The sequence below is a fragment of the Mauremys reevesii genome, linkage group 1 (assembly GCF_016161935.1).
Source record: "Mauremys reevesii isolate NIE-2019 linkage group 1, ASM1616193v1, whole genome shotgun sequence".
Taxonomy (NCBI): Eukaryota; Metazoa; Chordata; order Testudines; family Geoemydidae; genus Mauremys; species Mauremys reevesii.
Window position 1 is genome coordinate 269,468,727 of NC_052623.1, and position 24,621 is coordinate 269,493,347.

A 24,621-nucleotide genomic window follows, 5' to 3' on the forward strand; every position below is an offset into this window, starting at 1 on the left:
AGCGATTTACCTCCCATCACCATGCTCTGGAGCACTGACCCCCTGCAAATGGCCACCATTGACTCCTGAAAAGGAGTGTGTGTTCCTGCACCTATGCTGCTCTCTGGCTCCTCTCTATCTTCTTGTTCTTCACTTGATTATCACCCAATCTCTATGCCTTAGTCCCCGCCTTTGTAAGGTTGTCTTTGCTTGCATATGTATAATTTGTTGACAGTAGCTATACCAGGTTGGACAACAGTTTTTTTCAAGATCTCTCTCTTAGTTATGCAAAGAAACAGAACTAGCACAATGTACCTAATTACTGTCAAGCAGAGGGGCGAGGGAACCACCTGTCTCCCAAAACATCTGTTTACCAGTGGGTGAAGATTCAGTAGGGGGTTTACATTCACATGCCCGAGTGACCCAGGTCGGCAGGGGGCGAATCGGGCCCTAGTTTCAGTCATGGTGGGGTACCCTGTGTTTGGGGGCTGCGGAGAGGGGGTGCAGGCACATATGCCCAGGGAGGGTTCCCCTGCCACCCTCAGGAAGCTCAGCAGCAGCAGCGCGCGCTGCAAGGACAGGCTCTGCAGTATCGCGCGTGCCAGCGGTGGGGCTGTGACGGGCGCGAAGCTAGGGGTCCATGGTGCGCGCCGGGGGGGGGAGCTCCGCCGTGCCGCCATCAAAGACTACATTCCCCACAATGCCCCACGGCGCCGCCCGGATGCCGCGCATGCGCAGCGGCGGGGAGACTCGGCGCTGCTGTCGGCGATTGAAGCGGTCGGTCTCCGGCGGCTGCAGCGGGGAGGGGGCTGAGGCGGCTGCGGACAGGGGGGCGCCCCCCTCCCGGCCGGGGGAGCGGCGCGCGCAGCAGGTGAGCCGGAGGGGTGCGGGTGGACAGACCGGCCGAGACAGACGTGCCCGAGGCGAGGTCCGAGGAGCGGGCGGGGGACAGGGCGGGCTGGAGCCCGAGAACAGCCCGGCCGGGGGCGGGGGCAGCGCATGAGGGACTGAGACCAGCCGCGGGCCCGGCGGGGATGCCTGGCCGAGGGCGGCCAGACGCACGGAAAGCGGGTCTCTGGCGTGGGCCGGGGGAAGCAGCCTCGCTAAGGAGCCCTCTGGGAGCGGGGCACCCAGCCTCTCCCTCCGGGCTCCGCAGCTTGTCCACTAATGCCGGTAACCCTGAGGGCTGGGCAGGGGGCAGGGACACCCCCTTATCTGCCGGGACCCCGCCGCAGGGGTGGCTTATTCACAGAGAGAGACCTGTGCGTGTGCGTGTTGGCTCAGATGGGCACCCTTCATCTGCATGGGTGTTTTCCTTTTGTACACACCCACATTCCACTCGGGTAGGCTGCCTCCGGATTTCAGCTGTGGTTTGCAGTTCAGAGAACTGGGCCCGGAAGGTGCGAATCCTGCCAAATGTGGAACCAAACGGGTCTGTTTGGATACAGCCACCTTGCCAGGAGCTGAAATGTTAACGAAATAGCTCCTCTCCTGTGTTTCTGGAGGACCAAAACCATACTTATAATTTCCAGCAGCAAGGGGAGGGCTGGACCCTGGTCTGCTGGTAGGGTAAGCCTCTGTCCCGCCTCTGTATTCATATTCCTTCCCTCGCCACTGAGGTGACTTCAGGGTGGTCCCTTCTCTACAGCCCCTAGGAAGGTTCCATTTCACCTGATCTGGTGACTCAGGGGCTGCACTGCAACTTTCTGACTCATTTTATACAATGATTCATGACTGGATTTAATTAGATTTGATGGGGGCATCTTCTCCTGCCTTCTCTCTGTCCATCTCTTCTTTTGGTCATTTCTTGCTCCATCTCTCTCTCTCTGCCCTTGTCCCTCTTCTATTTGACTTTATTCAGACTTGCCTAGGGGCTGCTCATGAATTACAGGCTTGGTTGTCACTAATCCCCATTGGCCAATTTCGTGGCCTTTTTGCCACTAGTCAGAGGTTGGCGTTTCTGTAGCAAGCTGATTTTTACAGGGTGGAGTTGCTAGCCCCACGCCCAACCCTCCTCCTTTACCCTGACTTGGGACAGGCAGATGGCCCCAAAGGACCTCTCTGGAGGTTGCCTACCTTATATTTCCGCTTGTTCTCAGTTTCTGTTCAGATATGCTGAGAGGAGAGACTGACTCCTGTTTGGTCTGGTGTAAAGCTGGGGGGTGAGGGAAGAGGAACATCTCTAAGATGACCAGCAACATGGCAATAGCCTCCAGGTTTTGGGCATGAATGGGTGTAATGCAAACCCTCTGAAGTGGTATGTCTGCTCATTCTAAATGGAAACACAACAGTTGATGTTGCTAATGCAGCAGTCTGGCTATTTAGAGAGTAGGATTTGCTAACAATCCCCCATAGGAAAGGTGAAAATAGACTTGACTTCTGAGACTTACAAACAAAGGAGATACCCTGAGTATAACTGGTTTGGTTCATCACTTCCTATGACGGCACTACTGGGTCAGTCAGTCCCAAGTCTTCTCCTTGACAGTGTCTGGTTCCTGATGCTTGAAAAATGAGTGGAGAAAACAATGAAAATGTAGCAGGCCAAATGTACAAAGTTGTAGTAGGGAAAAAGAAATCCTTCCTCATTCCCACAGGCATGAAATAAGAATGATGTAAGAGTGATCATATCTCATACCACGATAGCTGTTAATAGTCCTAATATAGTCCAGCTCCTTTGAGACCATGCACATAAAGTTACTAGTGTATAATAGGTTGCAGGTTCTGGGCCTAAGTAGTTTAACATGTGGCATGTGTTATACAGGAGCATTTCTAGCAGATCCTGGACAGTGGTCTGGGTGGGAGTAACCTTATCGTGAGGGATGTCATGTTTTTAGATTTTAGAAAAGCAGAGTTCTGAAAGGAGTCGTCTGACTGTGGCCCTGAATACATCTCTTAAATTGCAGCTCCACTCAGCAGAGTGATGTTCAGCAGATCTGCTGCCTGGGTTTGAGTCACATCTGCTGAATCTAGTGCTCCCTTTTGCTCTTGTTAGCCCCGCAGACCCAACAAAGCTATGAGAGAGTGAACTGGAATCTCTTCTTCCTTGTGCATTGTCAACAGATTTACAGGTCCAGTCAGTTAAATCTGTGCAAACCCGTCAGAGGCCTTGGAAGGTACAAGTGTCACTAAGGTCGTAATTTGACTTGCAGGGCTTTTTATTACTGGTGATGTTGGGTGAGCAAAATAAAACACAGCTTGACCCTGGTGTCTCAGGGTGAGTTTGCAGGGCTGGCAGAAAAAAAATCTTGTAGTCTACAAATCCCTGGCCTGAGGTTTCCTTTCACAGACCTGTCATTGTGATGAATGGGTGGGCTTTGCAGTCCCCAGGTTTAGGGTGTGATAAATGATTTAGGCAGATGCTAGAGCCTCTCATGATTCTACCTGGCTAGCATGTCTCTCCTGCACAGTCATTTGTCTACTTTGGAGCCTGGTAGATAAAATATCACTCCTTTTTTTGTATTTTAAAATGAATGTTAAAGTGCAGTTCTGCTCTGAAAAATGACTCTATGTTGGCATCCTGGACTTCCATGTTCATAGTATCTCAATGGCTCCATAATCAGATGTGCACAGTGTATACATTTTTTTTTTCTGTGCCAGCCCTACCATGTCAAACTGTGATCTGAAAGTCAAGCTAGGTTCTTCCTGGCTTATTCATTATCACCAGGCAACAAGATTCTGTCCTCTCATACGTTATCTTCAAAGTGAATCAGAAGTTTGAATGTGGCCTTGCAATTGGAAATTTAATTATTCTGTTGCTTTTGCATGAGCCAGGATGGGCTGAGTGATGAGCCTGCAGGGCTCATAAAACCTTTATTATTTTCTCGCTGTTATGATGAGACAACTGCTGCACATAGGGAGCAGATTTGTTGCATAAGAAGATGGCTTTTTAAATTAATTACATTTCTGACCCTAATTACACTTTCAAAGCAGTGCAAAGAAGTATCTTGCAAACTTCTATAGTAGACTCAAGCTGGGAGGAGACAGAGTTCCAGTTTGCTTTTCTTTGGTTATTAATTCTAGATCTTGATTCATTTTACCAACTATAGAGCTCTGGATTTTTGTGATAGGAGACACTGCAGGAGGCAAAGGAGAGAGGTCTTGTCTTCTCTCCACTTTCCTCCTGCTGCAAACATACAATCAGTCTCCTTAATTCACAATGATTTCAGTGATTGGGGACCATTTAAGTACTGAGTGTTCTCCCTACATTCTAGATCCTGGCAAGCCATCATCCTCCTGTGCCCACTCACCCACATAGCTCTGCCATGAAACCCCAATTTTGACGTGGCACACCTCCTGCTATTCCAGTCCAAAGATCCCTTTGGAGCAGTGACTACCCAATCATCAGCAGACTTTTGTGAGGTCTGATGTGATGCGTTGGGGGAACGAGGATGAAGCCATTTAAACCCCTTTAACTCTTTCTCTAAATCATGTGGTCACTAGAGATGAAGTCAGAGGGTTAATCCATTGTTATTGCATTATTCCTGTCCTTATACTGTATTTACAGGAACCCAAAACACTGCTAGACTAGTAGGTTATAAACCTTGCAGAAACGTTTCCTGGAATGAATCAGGTCTACAAGTATAATAGAAACTGTTTAATCTGGATGTGTTAAGGGACGAGAGCCACGTGGAATTGTGCATAGGTGTAAAAACTTAACTGAGTGTCACACTGCGAGGGTAGGGCAGCTCCTTTCATTGTCTTTTACAGGCCCTCCTGGACCTTGTGTTTCCTTTCTCCCAGGTGCTTGTTCCGCCTTCTTCTTAATTATGGTTGGGAGCTAAACTCCGGTTCCACAGGCACTCATAGCAAATATTGACTTGAGGAGCAAATGGCACTTGTAGATCCAGGATATGCTACCACCTGACCTGAGTGGGAAGGGGAAATGCAAGGGTGAGGATGGGAGTTGCTGTAGCGGATTTGATTTGGGGAATCCTGATTCAATTCTAAAGCAAAAACTTTTTGTGAGGGCTGAGGAGATGGACTGGAACAAATACAGATTTTTTCATCTCATTTCTGTGACTGGGAGGTTCAATCTGGATGTTTGAAGTTTACACTCTCAACATGCAGTTTTACAATACATACTGAGAGAGCTTTCTGGTGCCACATCTGTCTCAAAGTCCCCGGGCCAGTGTTTGTGTCTTTACAGTCACACTTTCCTCTTTTCTAAAATGTTTCTTTCTGTCCTGTTTCTGTATGAAAGACTCACAAAGAACAGGGGAAACAATGGAACTAACTATATGCAAAGTGCTGTCAAATGCACAAATTAAGCCGGGGGGCGGGCGGGGTGGGCATTTTTCCCTTGCTAACTTCTTTCAGCGATAGTAATAGTAGATATTACTCTTAACAGAAGCAGGTAAAAAATAATTTCAGTGAGAAGTGTAACTTCTCAGCTGATTGTGTCGCTTTAGCGATTTCCATTGATTGCTCTCTTTATATTGTTACTGATAACCTAGGTTTATTGGCTTTTGTCTTGCTGAAGACTTGTTGGGAAACTTGCTAGATGAGATGCTGGTTTGTTACTCCTTTCTAAATGGATTCTTCTTGTTCTTCTTGTTTCATTCATATATATAATATAAAATCAATTGAGGAAGGGCACTCCTGGGTGGAAGTTTCCCTTCTTGTGCTAAAGACCCTGGGCAGCCAGTGCTGGAAAGGAGCATGTATCTGACTCTAGACCACCAGTCTGCTTCACATCCAACACTGAGCTGCTGTCATGTGAGAGTTAACTGGAGATCATATGGCAAAGGGGGTGACCAGGTAAAACAAACACACAATCGGAGACTGTTATCTGGGTGTTTGCGTAAAACCAGATAATTGAAAGCTGTTTCCTATTGCAGCTGTGAGAGAGAGCAGGAATATTAACAGCTGGCTCAGCAACATGAAGCGGAAGTTCAAGTGAATTTGCAGCTGTCTTTTCCACACCTCCATTTTTAAAGGAAAACTGCACTATTAAAAAATAAATAAAATAAATTAACTGTATATCCAGTAAAAGCTGTGTTATCTGGCACTTTACCAACCAGAAAGCTCTAGAAACCGGCATTTCTGATCTCTCCCAATAGAAATCTTCAATCTAGTAACCAGGAACAATGCCAAAGCTATTCGGGACCCAAGTATTTCCGAGAGCAGTCGGACTACATTTGAGTTAGCCAAGAAGAGCCGAATGCTGTTCTTTCTGTTTGTAGCCGCCATTGTGATCAGTCCGTTTGTTACTCTGTGTATTGTTCGGTGTTTATCGTAAAATATCAATGCCACCCTACCATCATGGCATCCAAAATACCAGCGAAAAGCAAAGGAAAGAAGCATAAGAGAGTTGTGTTGACGTTAAAACAGAAAATAGATATTTGTACATGTCTTGAAAAGGGTGAGAATAGGAATGTTTTGATGCAAGAGTACAATGTTGGCTCGTCCACGATATATGACATCAAGGCTCAGAAAGGACAATTGCTCAAATTTTTTGCTATTTGTGAGTCAAATAAAGCTGTTGAACAACGCCGTACTCTGCATATGCCTAAATTAGAGCAGCTAGACAGTGTTTTATATGAATGGTTTTCATTGAAACGATCGGAGGGTGCCTCTATATCTGACCCAATGCTCATTGAAAAGGCAAAAGATTTTTATAAGCAAATGCAATTGATTGAGCCATGTGCATTTTCTGATGGATGGCTTTCATGTTTTAAACTTCGTCACGGCATTAGAAAGCTAGATGTATCCAGCGAACAAAAATCGGCTGACCATGAAGCTGCAGAAAAATATTGTGAATTTTTTAGAAATTTAATTGCTGAACACGATCTATCTCCTGAACAAATTTATAATGCTGATGAAACTTGCCTATTTTGGTGATGCTTGCCAAATTCTACCCTAGCAGGTGCAAGTGAATCTAGAGCTGCTGGTTTTAAGCAGTACAAAGACTGACTAACTGTTCTTACATGTGCTAATGCTGCAGGCTCACATAAGATAAAACTTTTGGTGACTGGGAAATATAATCATCCTAGAGCTTTCAAAGGTGTTGCACATTTACCTATTGTTTACAAAGCACAAGGTAATTCATGGATGAACAAAGAAATTTTTTATGATTGGTTTCATCATGTTTTTGTACCTGCAGTGAAAGAACATTTTAGAAAAATAAGCTTACCTGAAGATAGCAAAGCTATTCTATTGCTAGACAATTGTAGAGCTCACCCTCATGAAACAGAATTAGTGTCTGTCAATATTTTTACCATCTACCTGCCTGCTAGTGTTACTTCATTGATTCAACCTATGGACCAGGGCATCATCCAGAATATGAAATATTATTACAGAAGAGATTTCCTGAGAAAGTTGATCAATCATGAAGGCACTATACAGGACTTTCAATCTCGTTATAATATAAAATATGCAATTTTTAATGTTGCTTGTGCCTGGAATTCTGTTAAAAGTGAAACATTAAGGAGAGCTTGGATAAAATTGTGGCCTAGTGTTATGTTTGCAGAAGTGTCTTCTGATGAAGATGAATTTGAAGGCTTTAAAGTAAGAGTTAGAAAAAATACATTAGCACAAATTCTTGAAATGGTGAAGGATACTCCTTCTTCACACCCCATCAACAAACTTCATGAAAGTGAGCTAGAAGAGTGGGTTGAAGCTGACAAGGAGGTTGAAGTGACACATACTGTTATTGATACAGAAATAATAGAGAATGTTTTGAATACTGAAAAGTCAAAGGACACTGATAAAGACAGTGAAGAAGATGATTTTAGTGAAGAGGACAAAATAACTTGGGGAAAGGCTGCTTCAGCTTTTGATACAATAATTACATTTGCAGAAAGGCAGCCATGTTATACTGCCCAGGAGGTTATTCAATTGTGCATTCTGCACTCTACTTTTATGCAAAAGAGGCAGAAGACAAGTAAGCAAGCTGATATAAGGGATTTAGTCAAAAAAGCAGCTTCCAGGGTGTGTCATGGGGCCAGTACAGATTCAGCCCCATCTCCTACACCTTCTACATCTACAATGATGATTGATGTTGATAATGATGACCCTGCGGCACTGCAAGATCCTGAAGTACCTTCTGAATCGTCAAAAAAGATTAAATTATGTTCACTATAGTTTTAGTTTGTGGTGTTTTTTGTTATCTGGGTGTACGCCATGCGCTGCCCATAGTGATTTGTAGTGTCATAAGATAACCTACTGTATAGAAAACTTTACCTGTATACACCTAAGTGCTTCAAGAAACCAACCACTCTGCAGTGCAGTACTACTACTGGATTGGTGAGTACCTGTATACTATTTTATACTTCATTAATTTTATTGTATTCTAATTCTTTGAAAATTGGTATTCCATTGGTAAGTATAACTCTTAGGGTATGTCTGTACTACCCGCCGGATTGGCAGGCAGCGATCGATCCAGCAGGGGTTGATTTATCACTTCTAGTCTAGATGCGATAAATCAACCCCCGAGCGCTCTCCCGTTGACTACTGTAATCCACCACCACGAGAGGCGCAGGCAGAGTCGATGGGGGAGCGGCAGCAAGTCAACTCACTGCAATGAAGACACCGTGGCGAATAGACCTAAGTACCTCGACTTCAGCTACATTATTCACGTAGCTGAAGTTGCGTAACTTAGATCATTCCTCCCCCCACAGTGTAGACCAGGCCTTAGTTAACCGGAATTTTTGACTGACTGACACCCCCATTCCTCCAACATGCCAGATAACAAAGCTTTTACTGTATATCCTTGTATAGTGAATAGTTACACACTTGACAAAGGTACTGTAGTTGGAACTCTGTAGTCAGCTGTAGCTGAGGGTGTTTGTTTCCAGTTACAACTTTCTTTGTCACACATATATCTGTCCATACTTTCACTTGGCAAGTTGGAATTTTCTCTACATAGAGATGACTTTTTTTGTGTGTGTGGAAGTTTGAACAGAATGGGTTCAACTGTTTTCAAGTGGCTGGGGGGTGACAGTTAGGGTCTGGACACCCCCAGAGGAGAATAGGGGGTGAAATCTCCTCCCAAAATAATCAGTTGAATAAACAGATTATATACAATGTCATTGTGCTGTAAACTATGTTGAGTAAGATCTTTTGTGAAAGCTTGTAATGTTCTGAACATGGACGTCATTATGACACACACACACACACACTGTGGCTATGAATGTATTTGTGTATATATAAAACTGTTTTCATAATTTGTGTTGCAACATTCAGCTCCATCTCACAGTGGGACAGTCAGGTAGGGAAGCGGCTGCCTCCCCAACCAGACAAGACTAGCTCCAAGCACCTAGAATTGTACAACCCAGGAAAAGACAAATGATGGACCATTAAAGTTAATGGGAAAACATTGAAACAACCTGAAACTGAAAAGAAAACGCCAGTCTTGGAAAACTACGGGCTAGTCACACAGCCAACGGTAAAGCGCTGCCACAGCAGTGCTTTAATGTGGCTGTGTAGTTGCACTTTACAGCTCTGAAACTTGCATCGCTCAGGGGGGTGTTCTTTCACATCCCTGAGCGAAGAAAGGTTCAGCGCTGTAAGTGGCAGTGTAGACAAGGCCTAAGAAACGAAGGGTTTTTTCTCACTTCGAATATCTATAAAAGACTAAAAAAGACAAGAAAAGAAACCTGAAAACTTCTTAAAAAGTGAAGGGGTTTGAAATGAGGGACAGTCACTTGGCAGGTATTATCCATGAAATCTGGATCCTCTGGGACGGGGTATGCTGGGAAACAGTTGAGGCAATAGGTAACTTGTATTAGAAAAGGTATTTTTATCTAATTCAAAAGTATAAAGCCTGAAGTGGCACCTTTGTTTTCAGTGTAATTTGTGTATGTTTGGTCTCCCGCACTAGTTCCATTTCTTGAATGTGATATTTCTATTAAATACACCTTTTGTTTGTTTTTTGCCTCAAGCATGTCTCTGATGTGCAAACTGCGTGGAGAGTATATGCCAAAGCAAGCTGCCAGCTGGGGATTAGTTTCACACCTCCGGGGGTGATGAACCAGAGGGGAATAAGTCCCAAGTGTCTGGTAGTTAAGACTCAGGGTGGCTGGATTTTGGGAGACAGGACTGGAAGTGCTATTGGCATCACCCTGCAAGATGTAAGTAGGTTGGTGGAAGCCAGGGTGAGAATTTGAGTCCATCTACGCTGCAAAATATTCCCACATCAGTGAGTCTCGGAGCCCAGGTCAGCTGATTTGTGCTCTCGCTGTGGGACTCACAATAGTAGTGTAGGTGTTCCCACTGGGCTGGAGCCCCAGCTCTGAGAACCACCCCTCTCACCAGGTTTCAGAGCCCAGGCTCCAACCCAAGAAGAATTGTGAGCCCTGCAAGTCAGTTGACCTGGGCACTGAGACTTGCTGCTACAGGTGTGGGGGTATTGGGTTTTTTTTGTAATGTAGATGTACCTTTTTTGCTTGTAGGCAGGCTACTGGTGTCAGGGCTCTGAACCAAACCTGGACAGCATAAAGGCACTCAAGGTTACAGGGCAGGTTGTGACAGAACACTACTGGTGTGGATGTTCCCCAAAACATCACAGGAGACTTCCATATTATTTAACTATATCTGCTGATATTCTTGCCGTACATTGTGGTTTTTTGTGTTGGTCTTTTGGTGATAGTAGCTGTAGCACCAGAATGTCTAGACACTGGAAGTTGACATTTTGGATGGAAATTGTTCCCTAATGGGACAGTGAGTGTTAGGTAAAAACCTGGGTTTTATTTCATCGAATATCGTTGTTGGAAGATACCTCTGGAGGTCATCTAGTCCAACCTCTGCTCAAAGCAGGACCAATCCCCAGACAGATTTTTTTTCCCCAGATCCTTAAATGGCCACCTCAAGGATTGAACTCACAACCCTGGGTTTAGCGGACCAATGCTCAAACCACTGAGCTATCCCTCCCTGTATGCTTAGACTGTGGCTTTGGCTACACTTAGCACTTCAAAGCGCTGCCGCGGCAGCGCTTTGAAGCGCTAAGTGTAGTCAAAGCGCCAGCGCTGGGAGAGAGCTCTGCCAGCACTGTCCGTACTCCACCTCCCTGTGGGGAATAACGGACAGCGCTGGGAGCCACGCTCCCAGCGCTGGGGCTTTGACCACACTGGCGCTTTGCAGCGCCGCAATTTGCAGCGCTGGAGAGGGTGTGTTTTCACACCCTGCTGCAGCACTGCAAATTTGCAAGTGTAGCCAAGGCCTGTGTCTGTTTGGTGAATAAACAGTTCTGAGCCACCCATGAAGGCAGCGCATTCAGAGTCTTGCATGATCTATGAAGAAGTTGCTGGCTGCTGTGATTTGAGAGAGTTCTGAGGGTTTGAAAGCTTGCACTTCCACGGATATAATTTCTTAGTGCTCCTTGCCGTGTTGTGGCTGTGGGAAGAGTGCATTGTGCGAATTGCATGGCTAACTTAGCTGCAATATTGAATGTGTGTATCTTGAACAAGTGCTGCAAGAGCTCTTGCTTTGTTCACTACCCGTTGTGTATAGAAATTATTTTATGGACCTGGTATACAGAGCAGTGGTGTCACTACAAGAGGAAATGTGTATTTGGGGTAATAGAAAAAATTGTATGGGACAGATTTTCAGACATGTTAATCACCTACAGTTCCCACTGGCTGCAGTTAGAATTGTGGGTGTTCAGCACTACTGACAGCCAAGCCTACATGAGAAATAGCATGCAGTCATGTAAGGACTATCATAACGCAGACTCTTAGGGGGCAGAGTTAAGGTTATACAGACAATACCCTAACTTTGGGATGCTGACCTTGCAGCCATAACATTTTCTCTGTTTTTTTTTTAAGGTAATTCATCACAGCACTTTTCCTGTGACTGGAATTTTCCAGTAAGATCCTCTGCATTTTCAGTATCCCATTACTTCTCTCTAAAATGCAGGGGGCTACACAGTGCTCAAATTGTATAATGCTCTTGCTCTTGGAAACGAGGACCCTCATCCTATGTTATCTTCACCGGCTTCTTAACAGTCTGTCTCACGACTCATCCACTGTCATTCTAACTGGTTCATCCTGTCCCCTTCCTTGGCTTTCTGTCCATCTCTGAAATCCATGTAAAATTGCACCTCCTGGTTTTGTATCAGCTGGAAGTTCCTTGGGGGCGAGGAGTACAGACTGTCTCCTTGGAAGAGGTGAGGGCTGCTTTGGCCCGACATCGGTCAGTCAAGGGAGTGCAGTTGTGGTATGGGGCCACAGGGAATGTGTAGAGCACATTGACCTCGACCTTTCTCCTCCAGCATGTACCCACTCCCCACTGAGCCCTTGATGTGCCCCAGAATCCTTTGCCCCAGTTCCCTGTGACATTTTACTGGAGCTGGGGCAGGGAGTGAACTGAATTCATGTTTTAATCTCTAAAGCAGCTTCATGCTATGAATGTTCTTTGGTAATAATACTACTGCTAGGATTCATCAAGATCAGGCAAATAGTTTAAGGGTGCCCCTAGCAGCTACTTGAGATGGATCAGCTGAGCAGCTGTACTTAGGGAGTGGAGTTGTCCTCCCAAGACAATTGCAGGATGCCCCCCTTGAGATCCACTGGTGTGGAGAAATCTTTGCCCCACTGAGGTGGGGAGTCAGAGGGCTATTGTGGCATGGCTTTGGCACTTTCACAGTGAGACGCTTGGATCCTTGGACAGGTTCCAATTCACTGTCTCCCTGTGCAGCAGCTCATGGCACCTTCCTGCTTTCCTGGCATGATTCATCCACCTCCACTCTGGCCTCTCACGCCCCTGGCAATGACAGGCCAGCAGCAGGGCTGTGTCTGTCTCTCAGGCAGGTCCCAGATGACTGCTTTCGGGAAGGTGTCCATAGCAACTGAAGTCAGGAAAAACCTGCCCACCAAGTTCAGTGCCTTACTGTCCGGCCCATGTTAAGGGAGGGGTGCAGGCAGGAGGAGCGGGTGTGGTTATCAAGCAATTGGCGCGGGGAGGGGACACTGTTAGAAAGGGCTGTTGTGACCAAGTGGGCAAGGAAAGGTACTGTGTTCCTGTGTGGTGGCTGCACTGTGATGAGGAAGGAACCCACAGCAGCAGGCCTCTCCCTCCTCCCTTCATTCCCTAGCAGGCTGGATAATTAACTTGGCTTCAGTTCACTTTCTCCTCCACAGCTGTGCCCAACCCACTGGGCTCGCCCCTTGTTAACATGCAGGTGACGGGCTGTGTGCACTGGTTGGGCTGTGCAGAGTCTGGGACAGAGAACAGCAGCATAGTAAAATGCTCCCCACTCAGGTGCTTGAGGCACTGGTCAGTGATTCAGAGTGAATGTAACGTAAACCACAGTGTAATACCAGGGAGCCTAAAGAAATCTAAAGGGACTCAGAAAAACAAGTAGAGCGAGGAGCCAAATTCCACCATGACCTAACGCCCCGCAACTCTAATTGGCTTCAGTGAAGCCGCCTGGGCAAAGGGTAAGATGACCATATGTCCCGTTTTGGCTGGGATAGGTCCCTTTAAAAAAAAAAAAAAAGAGCTCTGTCCTGGCCGTCCCAGTTTTTTTCCCCAAAATGTGGGCATTTGTCCCGTTTGCTCTTGCTGACTTGATCAGTTGGCAAGACTAAACAACAAGTGCCCACTTTTGGGAAAAAAAGTGGGATGCAGTGCAGAGTGGGTGACTGCAGAGGGGGAGGCGGGGCTGGGGGGAGAGGGCAGTGTTCCAGCATGTGGGCCCCCACAGGCTTCCAGCGACCAGGCAACAGCCTTGCGTGGGGGGAGGGGGAGAAGTGCAGGGTTCCAGCGATGGGAACAGCATGGGGTAGGGGCCCCTCGGGCGAGCAGCTGGGGGTGTCCCGTTTTCTCTTTGGGAAATATGGTCACCTTAGCAAAGGGTAGGATGGTGTCCCAAGCACTCTACACCTGGGGCCCAATCAACTAAGTCACGGTGGTAGCAACCTTTAAAAGGGAGTGTCAAAATGCAGCATGAGAGGGGAAGAAGTAGCCCCTATGGGAAGCTCCTAACCAAACCTATCTGCCAGGTTTGGATGCTGCTAAAGCTCATGAGTAAAATGAGTTTGGAGGTTCTAAGCTCAGTTTTTGGTGGTGGCTTATTCACATTGCATAGTTACTTCATAGTTTTCCTTTTAGCTGCTAAGGAAAGACCCAGCACTGAAAGGGGAAGAGGGATGCAAGGCAGAATTCAGGGGGATTAACTACTACATGTGGGAAGCAGTTGAGGACAGCATGGACAAGTGCTGTGCATAAGTTCCAAACAAGTTCTGCTCCTGAGGGAGAAGTTTATAGGTTTTTCTCAGTACAGGTGGTAGTAATAACCAATATAGGTAGAGTTCAGTAGGTGAAGTGTTGCTGTTAAATTTGATTGTGAGCTACTCACTGGTCATGCCATCTGATCCCATTTAGACAGATGTTCAGATAAGGAAGGAAGGAGCATTGTCATATATGTTCTCAAACAGCTGTTTTCCACTCTGTATCAATGACCTGCATGCTGCCCAGCTAGGGATCCTGCACCACTATAGTTCCAGTGACTTGCCATTGGAGTTCAGCAGGTGCTGAAGACATGAGTTTTAATGGACCAAGTCTGTGTTTGGGAGTCTGGTATAACCTGGGATGCTTTTAAACAATTTAAAGTCCCCAAATCTAGATTTTAGTGGGCTTTTATACAAAAAAGTTTTATAAAACCTGACCACTAATGGCATGACTTTTTTTTTAAATTCAGTGTAACAAGTCTATTTCTGGATTGAAATCTTTCCTGCAGTCCTCGCAAACCCTCTACAAACCGGCATATGCTAGAGAGCTGAGAAATGAAGCCAAATAGTCTGGCTTCACTGTCTGAGCTGATAGAAGAGACCATCATCCAGCCAATCAGGATTGTTCCCTACGGTGTGTTCTCCTGTGCAGGGCACAGTTCATCTTAGGCCATGTCTACACTATAAAGTTTTGCTGACCCAAATTACATTGGCTTACAGCCGCTGCAGTCAGTATATCGCTTGTGCACATGAATGCTTGGCTGCATGCATCAGTGCTGATTGTATGCACCAGGAGAGGTTGTGTCCAAGCACAGTGCAGTGCACCAGAGATAGGGATCCCAGTATGCATCCTGCCACCATTAAGCACGCTGTCTTTTGGGTAGTTTTGGCAACGCATGGTGGGGCGGAAATAAGTTGTACAGGGATGACTGGGAGCAAAGGGTCAATTTCCCATAATGTGATGTTCTCCATCCCATAATAGCTCTATCCTGTAGTGTTCGCAACTATTTTAAATTTCCCATGAACTTGCTCAGGACTTGTCACTGTCCACCATCTCTGACAGAAGCATGGAGCCTGCACAGTTACGCACTATTGTCATGAGCATTGCAAGCACAAGACAAACAATCCTCTGGTGTTTGCAGAGCCAGAAGAACTGTGGGAAACATTAATGATTTCCTCATGGTCAGTTTGCTGTGGGACGTAGTGAGAACCAGTTTGGTGGCATTCATGGAGCAGCTGCTTCTGAACCTAAGAAACAAGCCATGCCTGGTGGGATTCATAGACTCAAGGTCAGAAGGGACCATTATGGTCATCTATTCTGACCTCCTGCACAATACAGGCCACAGAATCTCACCTACCCACTCTTGTAACAAACCCCTAAACTATGTCTGAGTTACTGAAGTCCTCAAATCGTGGTTTAAAGACCTCAAGGTGCAGAGAATCCTCCAGCAAGTGACCCGTGCCCCACGCTGCAGAGGAAGGTGAAAAACCTCCAGGGCCTCTGCCAATCTGCCCTGGAGGAAAATTCCTTCCCGACCCCAAATATGGTGATCAGCTAAACCCTGAGCATGTGGGCAAGACTCACCAGCCAAAGGGAGTGCTTTGTAATGCAGGTTTGGGCTGATGAGAAGTGCCTGCAGAACTTTTGGATTCACAAGGCCACATTTCTGGATCTATATGCCGAGCCACTCCAGCCATCCAACACAGGAATACCAAACTGAGAGCTGTACTGACAGTGAAGAAGCAAGTGGCGGTCATTCTGTGGACACTTGCTAGATTACTACGAGTCAGTGGGAAATTTTGGTGTGGGAAAATCCATGTAGGGGCTTTTGTCATGCAAGTGTGTAGGGCTACTAATCGCCTCCTGCTATGCAGGGCTGTGACTCTTGGTAATGTGCAGGACATAGTGGATGGCTTTGTGGCTATGGGGTTCCTGAACTGCGGTGGAGCAATAGATGGCACGGACATCCCTATTTTGGTCCCAGAGCACCTTGCTGCAGAGTACATGGATAGAAAGGGTTATGTTTCCATGGTTATGCAAGCGCTGGTGGATTACCAAGGATGCTTCACTGACATCAGTGTTGGCTGCTCAGGGAAGGTGCGTGATGCTTGCATCTTTAAGAACACAAGACTGTTCTGAAAGCTACAAGCAGGACCCTTCTTTTCCGACTGACAGATTACCATTGGTGATGTTGAAATGCCAATAGTGATCCTGTGGGATCCAGCCTACACATTACTCCTCTGACGTCTGAAGCCGTATGCTGGCCACCTCGACAACACCAAGGAAACATTCAGCTACCAGCTCAGCAGGTGGAGAATGATAGTTGAGTGTGCTTTTGGTAGATTGAAAGGGCGCCGGCACTGTTTACTTATCAGATTGGATTTTAGTGCAAAAAGTATCCTAATGATTACAACTGCCTGTTGTGTCTTTATGAAGCCAAGTGGGAAAAGTAGCCACGGGGTGGAGCCGCTGTCTGCCAAGTTTGAACAGTCACACACAAGGGCTAGCCGAAAAGCTTCAGGAGGAGCTGTATGGGATGGGGAGGCTTTGAAAGAGCACTTTAACAGCGAGCCACAATAATGTGCTGTGATGTATTTTGCTCAATGTGACATTGCAGTTTGGGGGCCTTTTAAGGATTGTATGGTTACTCCTGGGGGAATTCTGCGCCTAAAAATTCTGCGCACGATATTTTAAAATTCTGCATATTTTATTTGTCAAAATAACACAATATAATCCTTCTAGTTTCAATTATTTTGGTAATTTATTTCAAAACACCTGTCAGCAAGTATGTCAACAATACAGACAACAGCAAAAAAGATTCCCCCAGGAGTAGAGTTAAAGAAAGCTTGATGATAACCCAGTTCCAGTTGGGGGGTGCTTAAGGGGGCTGAGTGGGGCTGCCAGAGCCTGGACACCTGCACTCCCATCCTCACAGAGCCCAGCTGTGGGGCACTCCCTGGCCCAGACATTAGCACCCCCGCCCCACAGAGCCCAGGTGTGGGGCACCCCCCAGCCCAGACATCGGCATCCACAGAGCCTTTATTTCTCTACCCTCCCACCCCCAGCCAACTTCTTTACTTTCCTGCTGGGGGACATGGTGCGCTGTGGCCCTGCCCTTCCTCATCCTTTGCCAGAGCTGGCTGGGTCTCCTAGGCCCTTTCCTGTCCCCAGGAGAATGAGGATCAAAGAGCGTGCAGCCTCCAGCCCCACCAGGCTGGACGCTCCACTCACTGAGAGTGGCAGCCAGAAATTCCTGCACCTTTCTCTTGTTTACTCTTTCCTTCTCCATGCAGTCTGCCATATTCACCCTGCAGGCTGTCTATTCAAGGTCTGATGCAGCACTGGCTTTCAGGATCTCACAGAACATGTGCTCCCACATCTCTTTTTTCTCTTCCTTATCTGGGTCAGTTGTTCCGCTGCTGTGGAGGGGGTACCCCTCAAGGGCGCAATGGCCGCAGCGACAGATAAAACACACTAGTACCATTCTCGGTATTGTAGGTACGGAAAGTGAAATTTAAGATTCAGAACTTCCCCCTTTCCTTGCTCCCCTAAAATGTTAAACAAGACATGCGTATTGACACTTCTGCTTTGGAGTGCTTGTGTCTGGTGCCCCTCTCAGCTCAATCCATGGCGAGTCTGACTTGCTGGGGTGAGGGAAACAATGAGGGAATTGCTTGCATGAAAGTGAGTATAGGGTACTGGCATCGTGGTGGTGGTGTTAATTGATGTCTCACTCATGAGGGTAACAAAAGCAGAGAGAGCACAGCTGCTGCTGGCATCCTGAAGTTGCCCTGGCCTGTATGCTGTTAACCGGTGAACTGCAGTGGTGCCTGCTGAGGTTATCATGGACAGGTGTGGGAAAGTGTCCTAACATGGAGAAGAAATAAAGTTGCCATCCCTAGAAACCTTCGGGAGAGGATTTGCAGTCTATGTGCATGGAAGCTTCATTGCGATCTCTCACAGGGTTCGAGGGACATCCCAGTGTACATAAACAAACTGCTCCGCATGATCCACCACCTCCTAACTCTAGAGGGGAATGAAAAGCAGATAGCAACACTACTGCTCTTTGTTGCCACTTCGTGTAGTGTGAGTACATTAATGAAAAGTCAATGGCCATGTCCTGCTAAGTTGAGGTTGCCATCACTGTAATGGGAAATTTATTTACACACTTACCCAAGGCTCCCTCCCCTGCATCGAGCTCGCCTGTGCTCGAGTGCAGGGACTAACTGTACTGCGGTGGAGTCAAAAACAGGTCCTGGACTCTTGGTCGTCTGTCCCTCATACTCTTCCTCCTCTTCCTTACCCATCTCCTCCTCCTTGCTGTTCACATTGCTTGTTACTCGGGCCCTTCAGAGGCATCCACCGTGGTGTGATGGGTGGCGGTGGGGTCTCTGCTAAGTATGGCATGCAGCTCTTTCTAAAAGCAGCAGGTCTGGGGCTTAGCACCAGATTGACTGTTGGCCTCCCTGGCTTTCTGGCATGCCTGCTGGTCCCTGTCGTACCCCTTCTCCTGCATCCCCTGAGCAATCTGCTTGTAGATGTCAATGTTTCTTCATCTGGATCAGAGCTGTGCCTGCACAGCCTCTTCTCCCCACTGGCTCAAGAAATCCAGTATTCCCTGTCTACTCAGGCAGAAGTGCATCTGGAGCCTGTAGCTGGCATGGGCAGTTGCACTCAACAGTGGAGAGCTGCTGGGTGTGCTCATCAAGCTAGGCAATGAGGAAAAGGCTTTTTCAAAATTCTCTGGGCTTTAAGTGGGGATGGGGGACCTTCCAGTCAATGTAACCTCTGGGCAGTGGAGTTAACAATTGTGACCAGAGCAGTCAGCATTGGGCATTGTGGACAGCTGGGGGAGGACTGTTAGGGTCGACATATGTAATGTGGTGTCTACATTTGTGCTGTGTTGACCTCAGCTGTGAGAGCTGGTGTTACTGTATTGGCATAACAGAGCACTTAGATAGGTGGGAGACAGATTTAAGTGTAGAAACATGCATGATTAGGTCAACAGAAGGCGGCTTACGTCAACCTAACTTTGTAGTGTAGACCAGGCCTCAGACTATGCTGAGTGGTGAGACTCCCACATCATCCCTTGGGAGACTATTCCAACGCTTAATAGACCTCACTCTTATGAAATGTTTCTCTCTTATTGCTCCTAGTTATATCCCCTTGTACCACTCAGAACAATTCCTCTACGGCCTCTTTGTTGTGCAGATATTCTAAAGCTTTCCCTGTAATTCCTGGTGTACAGTTAGCGGCGTTCCCTCCAGTCTTGAATCATGCTCTGAATTCCTTCCAGGTCATGTTTTCCTATTGCTCACCATTGAATGCAGGATCCTGAGTGTGTTGTAAAATTAAACAAACAGCTTCTATGGTGAGAGGCGACTTGATTTTTTATATTCTTTTCCCTTTAAATCTGACATGATTCTAGTATCACAAGGACGGTGTAAAGAGATCATTTTACCCTTGGTTTTGTCCCTTTGTCACTCAGGTCAGAAAGGAATTTTCCCCCAGGCCATATGGATAGGTCTTGGGTTGAGGGGATTTAATCTTCCTGTGGAAAATTGGTGGGGGTTGTTCATTAGGAGCATCTGGGACACAGTTGACCCCAGATGTTGAATGAATACTCTCATGATCACTTCTGTTTTTTCTACCTTATTTTTTTTTTCTTGTAGCAGAGCAGTGACCTAAGACTTTTTGGAGGGCAGCACGCCTAGAGATACACTCCATCACGCACACTCCTCCAGCACCATGTCAGGTAAGCAGAGGATGCCAGGCCTTGGGACACATTTTCCTGACTATGTCTGAGGGCGGGGCCAGCAACAATAAAGCTCTATTGAAAGAACCTGTTTGTTCTTTTCACATGGACTGCTGCTGGTAAGTTATTCTCTCAAGGAACCATTTCTCCTTTGACCGATGGTCCCTATTGTATTGCATTGTGGGTTTATGCATGTGCCTGGAGTCTGAGAATCTGAAAGTAGTGTCCGTTGGTGCGTGCATGCGCCCTGGCTAACCTCATGCCTCCTACCAATGGGATAAAGGGTGTGGCAGACCAACCACGCCTCCTGTTCCTTCTCACCGTCACCTGGTCTGGATCAGAGCCTCCCCATGTTCATAGCTTTGGCGTCAGCCTCCAAAATAAGATTAAGATCTAGCATTGTTAATAGTTTTTAGCAGCTTATACAGTTTTATAATTTAGTGTTTTTATAGATGTTGGTGTTAGACTCTTTTCGAGGGGGAAATGTCCACCTCCCTGTAGCCCATATGGGTAGTGGAGTGCGCCCAAGACTCTGGGCTTCAAACTCTGTGCTTCCCGCCTGTGATCCTTCTCAGTCAGCAGTGACCACCAGCACTGCCTGTACTGCCTTGGGGAAGCTCACATTGCACTGAGTTGCAGTGTCTGCCGGTCATTCCTCAGTCATATCTGAGAAAGGTGGGAACTTTGTCTTTGGAAACACCTCATGGAGAAGACCATGCGTCCTCTATCAAAATGAGGTTAAGGAACCCTGCCATACATCAGCCTCATTCAGCAAGGAGTACGCCTCCTGCTGCAAAGTCCAAATCTGGTAGAAGCTTGTCAGGAATCAAAGAAACACTCTCATAAGCATGAGATTAAGTCTTCTAAATCCACTTCAAAGATGTCGGATTCGGCTCGGAGCAAGCCCATCAGCTTGGCCTAAGGGAACTTAGCTTGTCCTAAGTTCCAGATGCACAACAAGAAAGCCCACAAACAGGGGGCTACATCAGTACTGGACCGCGATCGGTCAGTACTGTCATCCTGGGCACCTCCCAAGCCCCAGGTTCTGCTGGCACTGACGAAGACTGATCATCACCAGCTTCGCCTGTCCATGGCACCATCTTCCTCAAAGGTAAAAACAATCTCCTCTGGCTCCAGCAGCTTGGACAGATAGAACCCCTTTTACACCAGGGAGAATGGAATCCCTTGCTGCTCCACAGGATGTTTTTGTTCTCTCAGATCCAGAATCCCTTACTCCAATGGGTCCCTCTATCTCCAGAGAGATACCACAAGGAGAGTCGACTAGTGGATGGAGTTTGTTGCCCACTCTATACTTGGGTTACAACTCCCCTCCAGCAGCACTGATAGTACCCACTGGGAACAGAATTGGCCCCCTATTCATCAGGAGACTCCAGACAACCTGATGAACCTTTGTTTCTCCATCCTACATATCCTCTGCTGCCCAAAAGACTTACACTAGTCTGGGACCAATCTCCACCTTATCTAACTCAGAGCTGCTAATACCCCATGCCATGAGGGCATCCATGACCCCCATCAACGCCTTCTATGGGCCATATTAGGGGTCTTGGGACCAGTAACCCCTGCAGAGTTGGTCCAATCTGCTAAGGGAGTCACCCCTTGCCTCCCCTCAAAGGGGACACTCCGATCTGCCCCTGGATCCTACAGAGGAGGAGGATCAATACACACCAGATCTGGTCGTTCAGCTGGAACCAGTAAGACTGCCATCTTCATCTCCGGACGAAGTGGTGAACACTATCTCCTTCTCCCCATAGTGACTTCAAACAGTTCCAGGACCTTCTTTGCAGAGTTGCAACAGAACTACAGATTCGTCTTGAAGAAGTCCAGGACTCCCACCACAAACTCCTAGATGTCCTCCACTCATCCAGATCCAACAAAACAGCATGACCTATTAATGAAGCCATGCTGGAGCCAACTAAGATGGTTTGGCACATACCTGTCACGTGTGCTCCCATCCCAAAGAGGTCAGACAAGTGTTATTACGTGCCAGCCAAAGGGACAGAATTTTTGTTTTCTCACCCCACTGCCAACTCACTGGTTGTCAGGCCACTTCTGAAAGGGCTAAATCGCAACACAGCTAGTCTACTCCGGCAGATAAATTGGGCAAGCGTCTGGACCTGTTGAGGAGAAAGTTCTTTTCTTTTCATCATCCAGTCTCCAGTTGAGGCTAGCCAATTACCAGGCACTAATGGTGAAGTACGACTTCCTGAACTACTCCAGGTTTGCAGAGTTTACTCAGTCTTCCACAACAGGACAAATTGATAGCCAAGACCACTCTCTAATCCGCAGCTGACATCTCTGCTAGAGCTATGGGCTACTGCCATTGTTATGTGTAGGGAGTCATGGATCCGTGCGTCAGGATTCCTTAGGGTGGTCCAGAATAATGTCAAGGACCACCCCTTTGATGAATCGCAGCTCGTCTGATGTAAGACAGAGGAGTCCCTCCATACCTTGAAGAACTTTAGCATTACCCTTCGCTCCGTGGGGATATACATGCTTGCCCCTAACAGGAAGTTTCACTGCCAGCCATCTAGACCTAGGCCCGCGGCTCAACAATTTTTCCACCAGAGGGCCCTATTAACCACCACACAAGAGGCAGATAATTCAAAAGACCTGCTTTCCCCCACCCTCTGCACCCTATCTTAGCCTCCAGCTAAACATTATTTTTGATGGAAGGTGTTGGGCTTAGTGGTTCGCAGCTCTTGAGCTTCCAACCCCCTCCTCCCCACTATTTGGGGGTTATCTAGCACTCTTTCAACACCTGGAGTGCAATAACTGACAAGTGGGTGCTGAACATCATCCACTCAGGCTATACAATAGAGTTTACGTCGCTGCCTCTCCAAAGCACCCCCATCCCCTCACTCCTTCAGGGGCCACACTCACGAGAGTATTCTCAAACAAGGTGTGGACTCCCTATTGGAGCAAGGAGTGATAGAACATGTCCCTCCTCAAAACCAAGCGAGCAGGTTCTACTCGACTTCCTGGTACCTAAAAAGAAGGGCAACTGGAGACCACTCCTCAATATCCACTATCTCAACCACTTCATTCACAAATTCAGGTTTTGCAGGGTCACATTGGCATCTATAATCCCATCTTTAGAAAAGGACATTGTTTATGGCTCTCAGCATGGAGGACAACTACTTTCATGTAGAGAGTCACCCTGCTCACAGACGCTTCAGATTCATAGGGGCTCTGACCATTTTCAATAGAGTGCTCCCTTTCTGCATAGCGACTGCCCCCAGAGTCTTTACCAAAGTATTTTCAGCAGTGGCAGCTCATGTCAGATGTCTGTCTCATTGTCTTCCCCCACCTCAGTGGCTGGCTCCTTGTTGCTAAATCAGGCCAGGAGGCATGTGCACATCAACTTCTATGATGCTACACCCCTTCTCCTCACTGGGGGTCAGCATAAATGCCAAAAAATGTGTTCTTACCCCTATACAATTTCTGTACTTCCCTGGGGCCACCTTGAATTCTATCACTGCAAGAGTGTACTTGCCCAAGGGCAGGTTCTAGACCATGAACAATATTATAGCCCAGGTGCCAGTCAAGACATGTCTGTCTCTTAGGTCATATGGCCTCATGCACTTATGTCACCTCGTTTGCAGGATTCTACTTTCATTGCCTTCAAACATGGCTGTAGTTGGTATATTTGCCAAACCGCCTTCCCATGAACTTAATGGTAACCCTTCCCGCCAAGGTGCTATCTTCCCTTCTGTGGTGGACAAATCCTCACCGGGTATGCGTGCACGTCCCCTTTCTGCCTTCCTCCCTGGACAGGACCATTATTACAGATGCATCCTTATTAGGTTGGGGAGTCTACATGAACACGCTCAACACAAGGTATCTGGACATTTCACAAGTCCAGAATGCACATCAATATCCTGGAATTGCAAGCAGTCCTTTCTTCCATTCATCCACACTCATCCTGTCCTCCTTATGTCAGACAACGTTATGACTCTTCTACATCAAGAAGCAGGGAGGAGCGAGATCCATCCCCCTGTGTGCAGAAGTGGTCAGCCTATGGAACTGACGTGTCAGCAATCAAATCATCCTATCAGCAGCCTGCCTTCTAGAGAAACCAAATGTGCTTAGACTCCCTCAGCAGACATTTTGCAGTCGACCACAAGTGGGAGCTCCATGACTCGGTACCACGTAATATGTTCGCTCTATGGGTAACCCCAACCAGGGATCCGTTCGCCTCTCAAACAAACAGGAAATGCATCACATATTGCTCCAGAAGAGGCCTAGGTCACCACTCCCAGTGTGACGCTCTACTTCTTTCTTGGTCGGACCAATTGAACTATGCCTTCCCTCTGCTACTGCTCCTGCCACGAGTCCTACGCAAAGTCCGGCAAGACAGGGCACAGATTATCCTGGTCACTCCCTACTGGCCCAGACAGTTTTAGTTTCCCAACCTCCTATGCAAGTCATACCAAGTACCAGTCATCCTCCCAATGTTTCCATAGCCCTGACCCAGGAAGATCAAGCACCCTGACCAGTGTCCGCTTCACCTGAGCACTTGGTATTTGGATGGGCATCGTCCTTAGAACGTTCATGTTCCACAGCTGTACAAGACATGCTTTCTAACAGTAGGAAGGACTCTACTAGAAGATGTTACTTAGCTACATGGAGGCGCTTTTCTTCTTGGGCACACCAGAAGCGCAGAAATCTGCAGAAACTGTAGATATTCCTCTCATCTT

The 24,621-nt window shown here is 47.1% G+C and overlaps 1 protein-coding gene across 4 annotated transcripts in view; it reads left to right on the plus strand.

Annotated features, from left to right (window-relative positions):
• The first annotated feature begins 713 nt into the window (after nt 1–713).
• Nucleotides 714–24,621, plus strand: part of SGSM3 (small G protein signaling modulator 3) — a 58,991-nt gene continuing 35,083 nt past the window's right edge. Inside the window, exons 1-2 of one of the 4 annotated variants that reach the window (XM_039489462.1) lie at nt 714–850; nt 19,821–19,903. In XM_039489462.1, coding sequence (XP_039345396.1) covers nt 19,897–19,903 — 7 coding nt within the window. In that variant the 5' untranslated portion in view covers nt 714–850; nt 19,821–19,896. Of the gene's footprint in view, nt 851–1,003; nt 1,153–1,418; nt 1,549–19,820; nt 19,904–24,621 lie in introns of those variants that run through there. The other 3 variants (XM_039489468.1, XM_039489465.1, XM_039489479.1) reach the window with 3 other exon arrangements.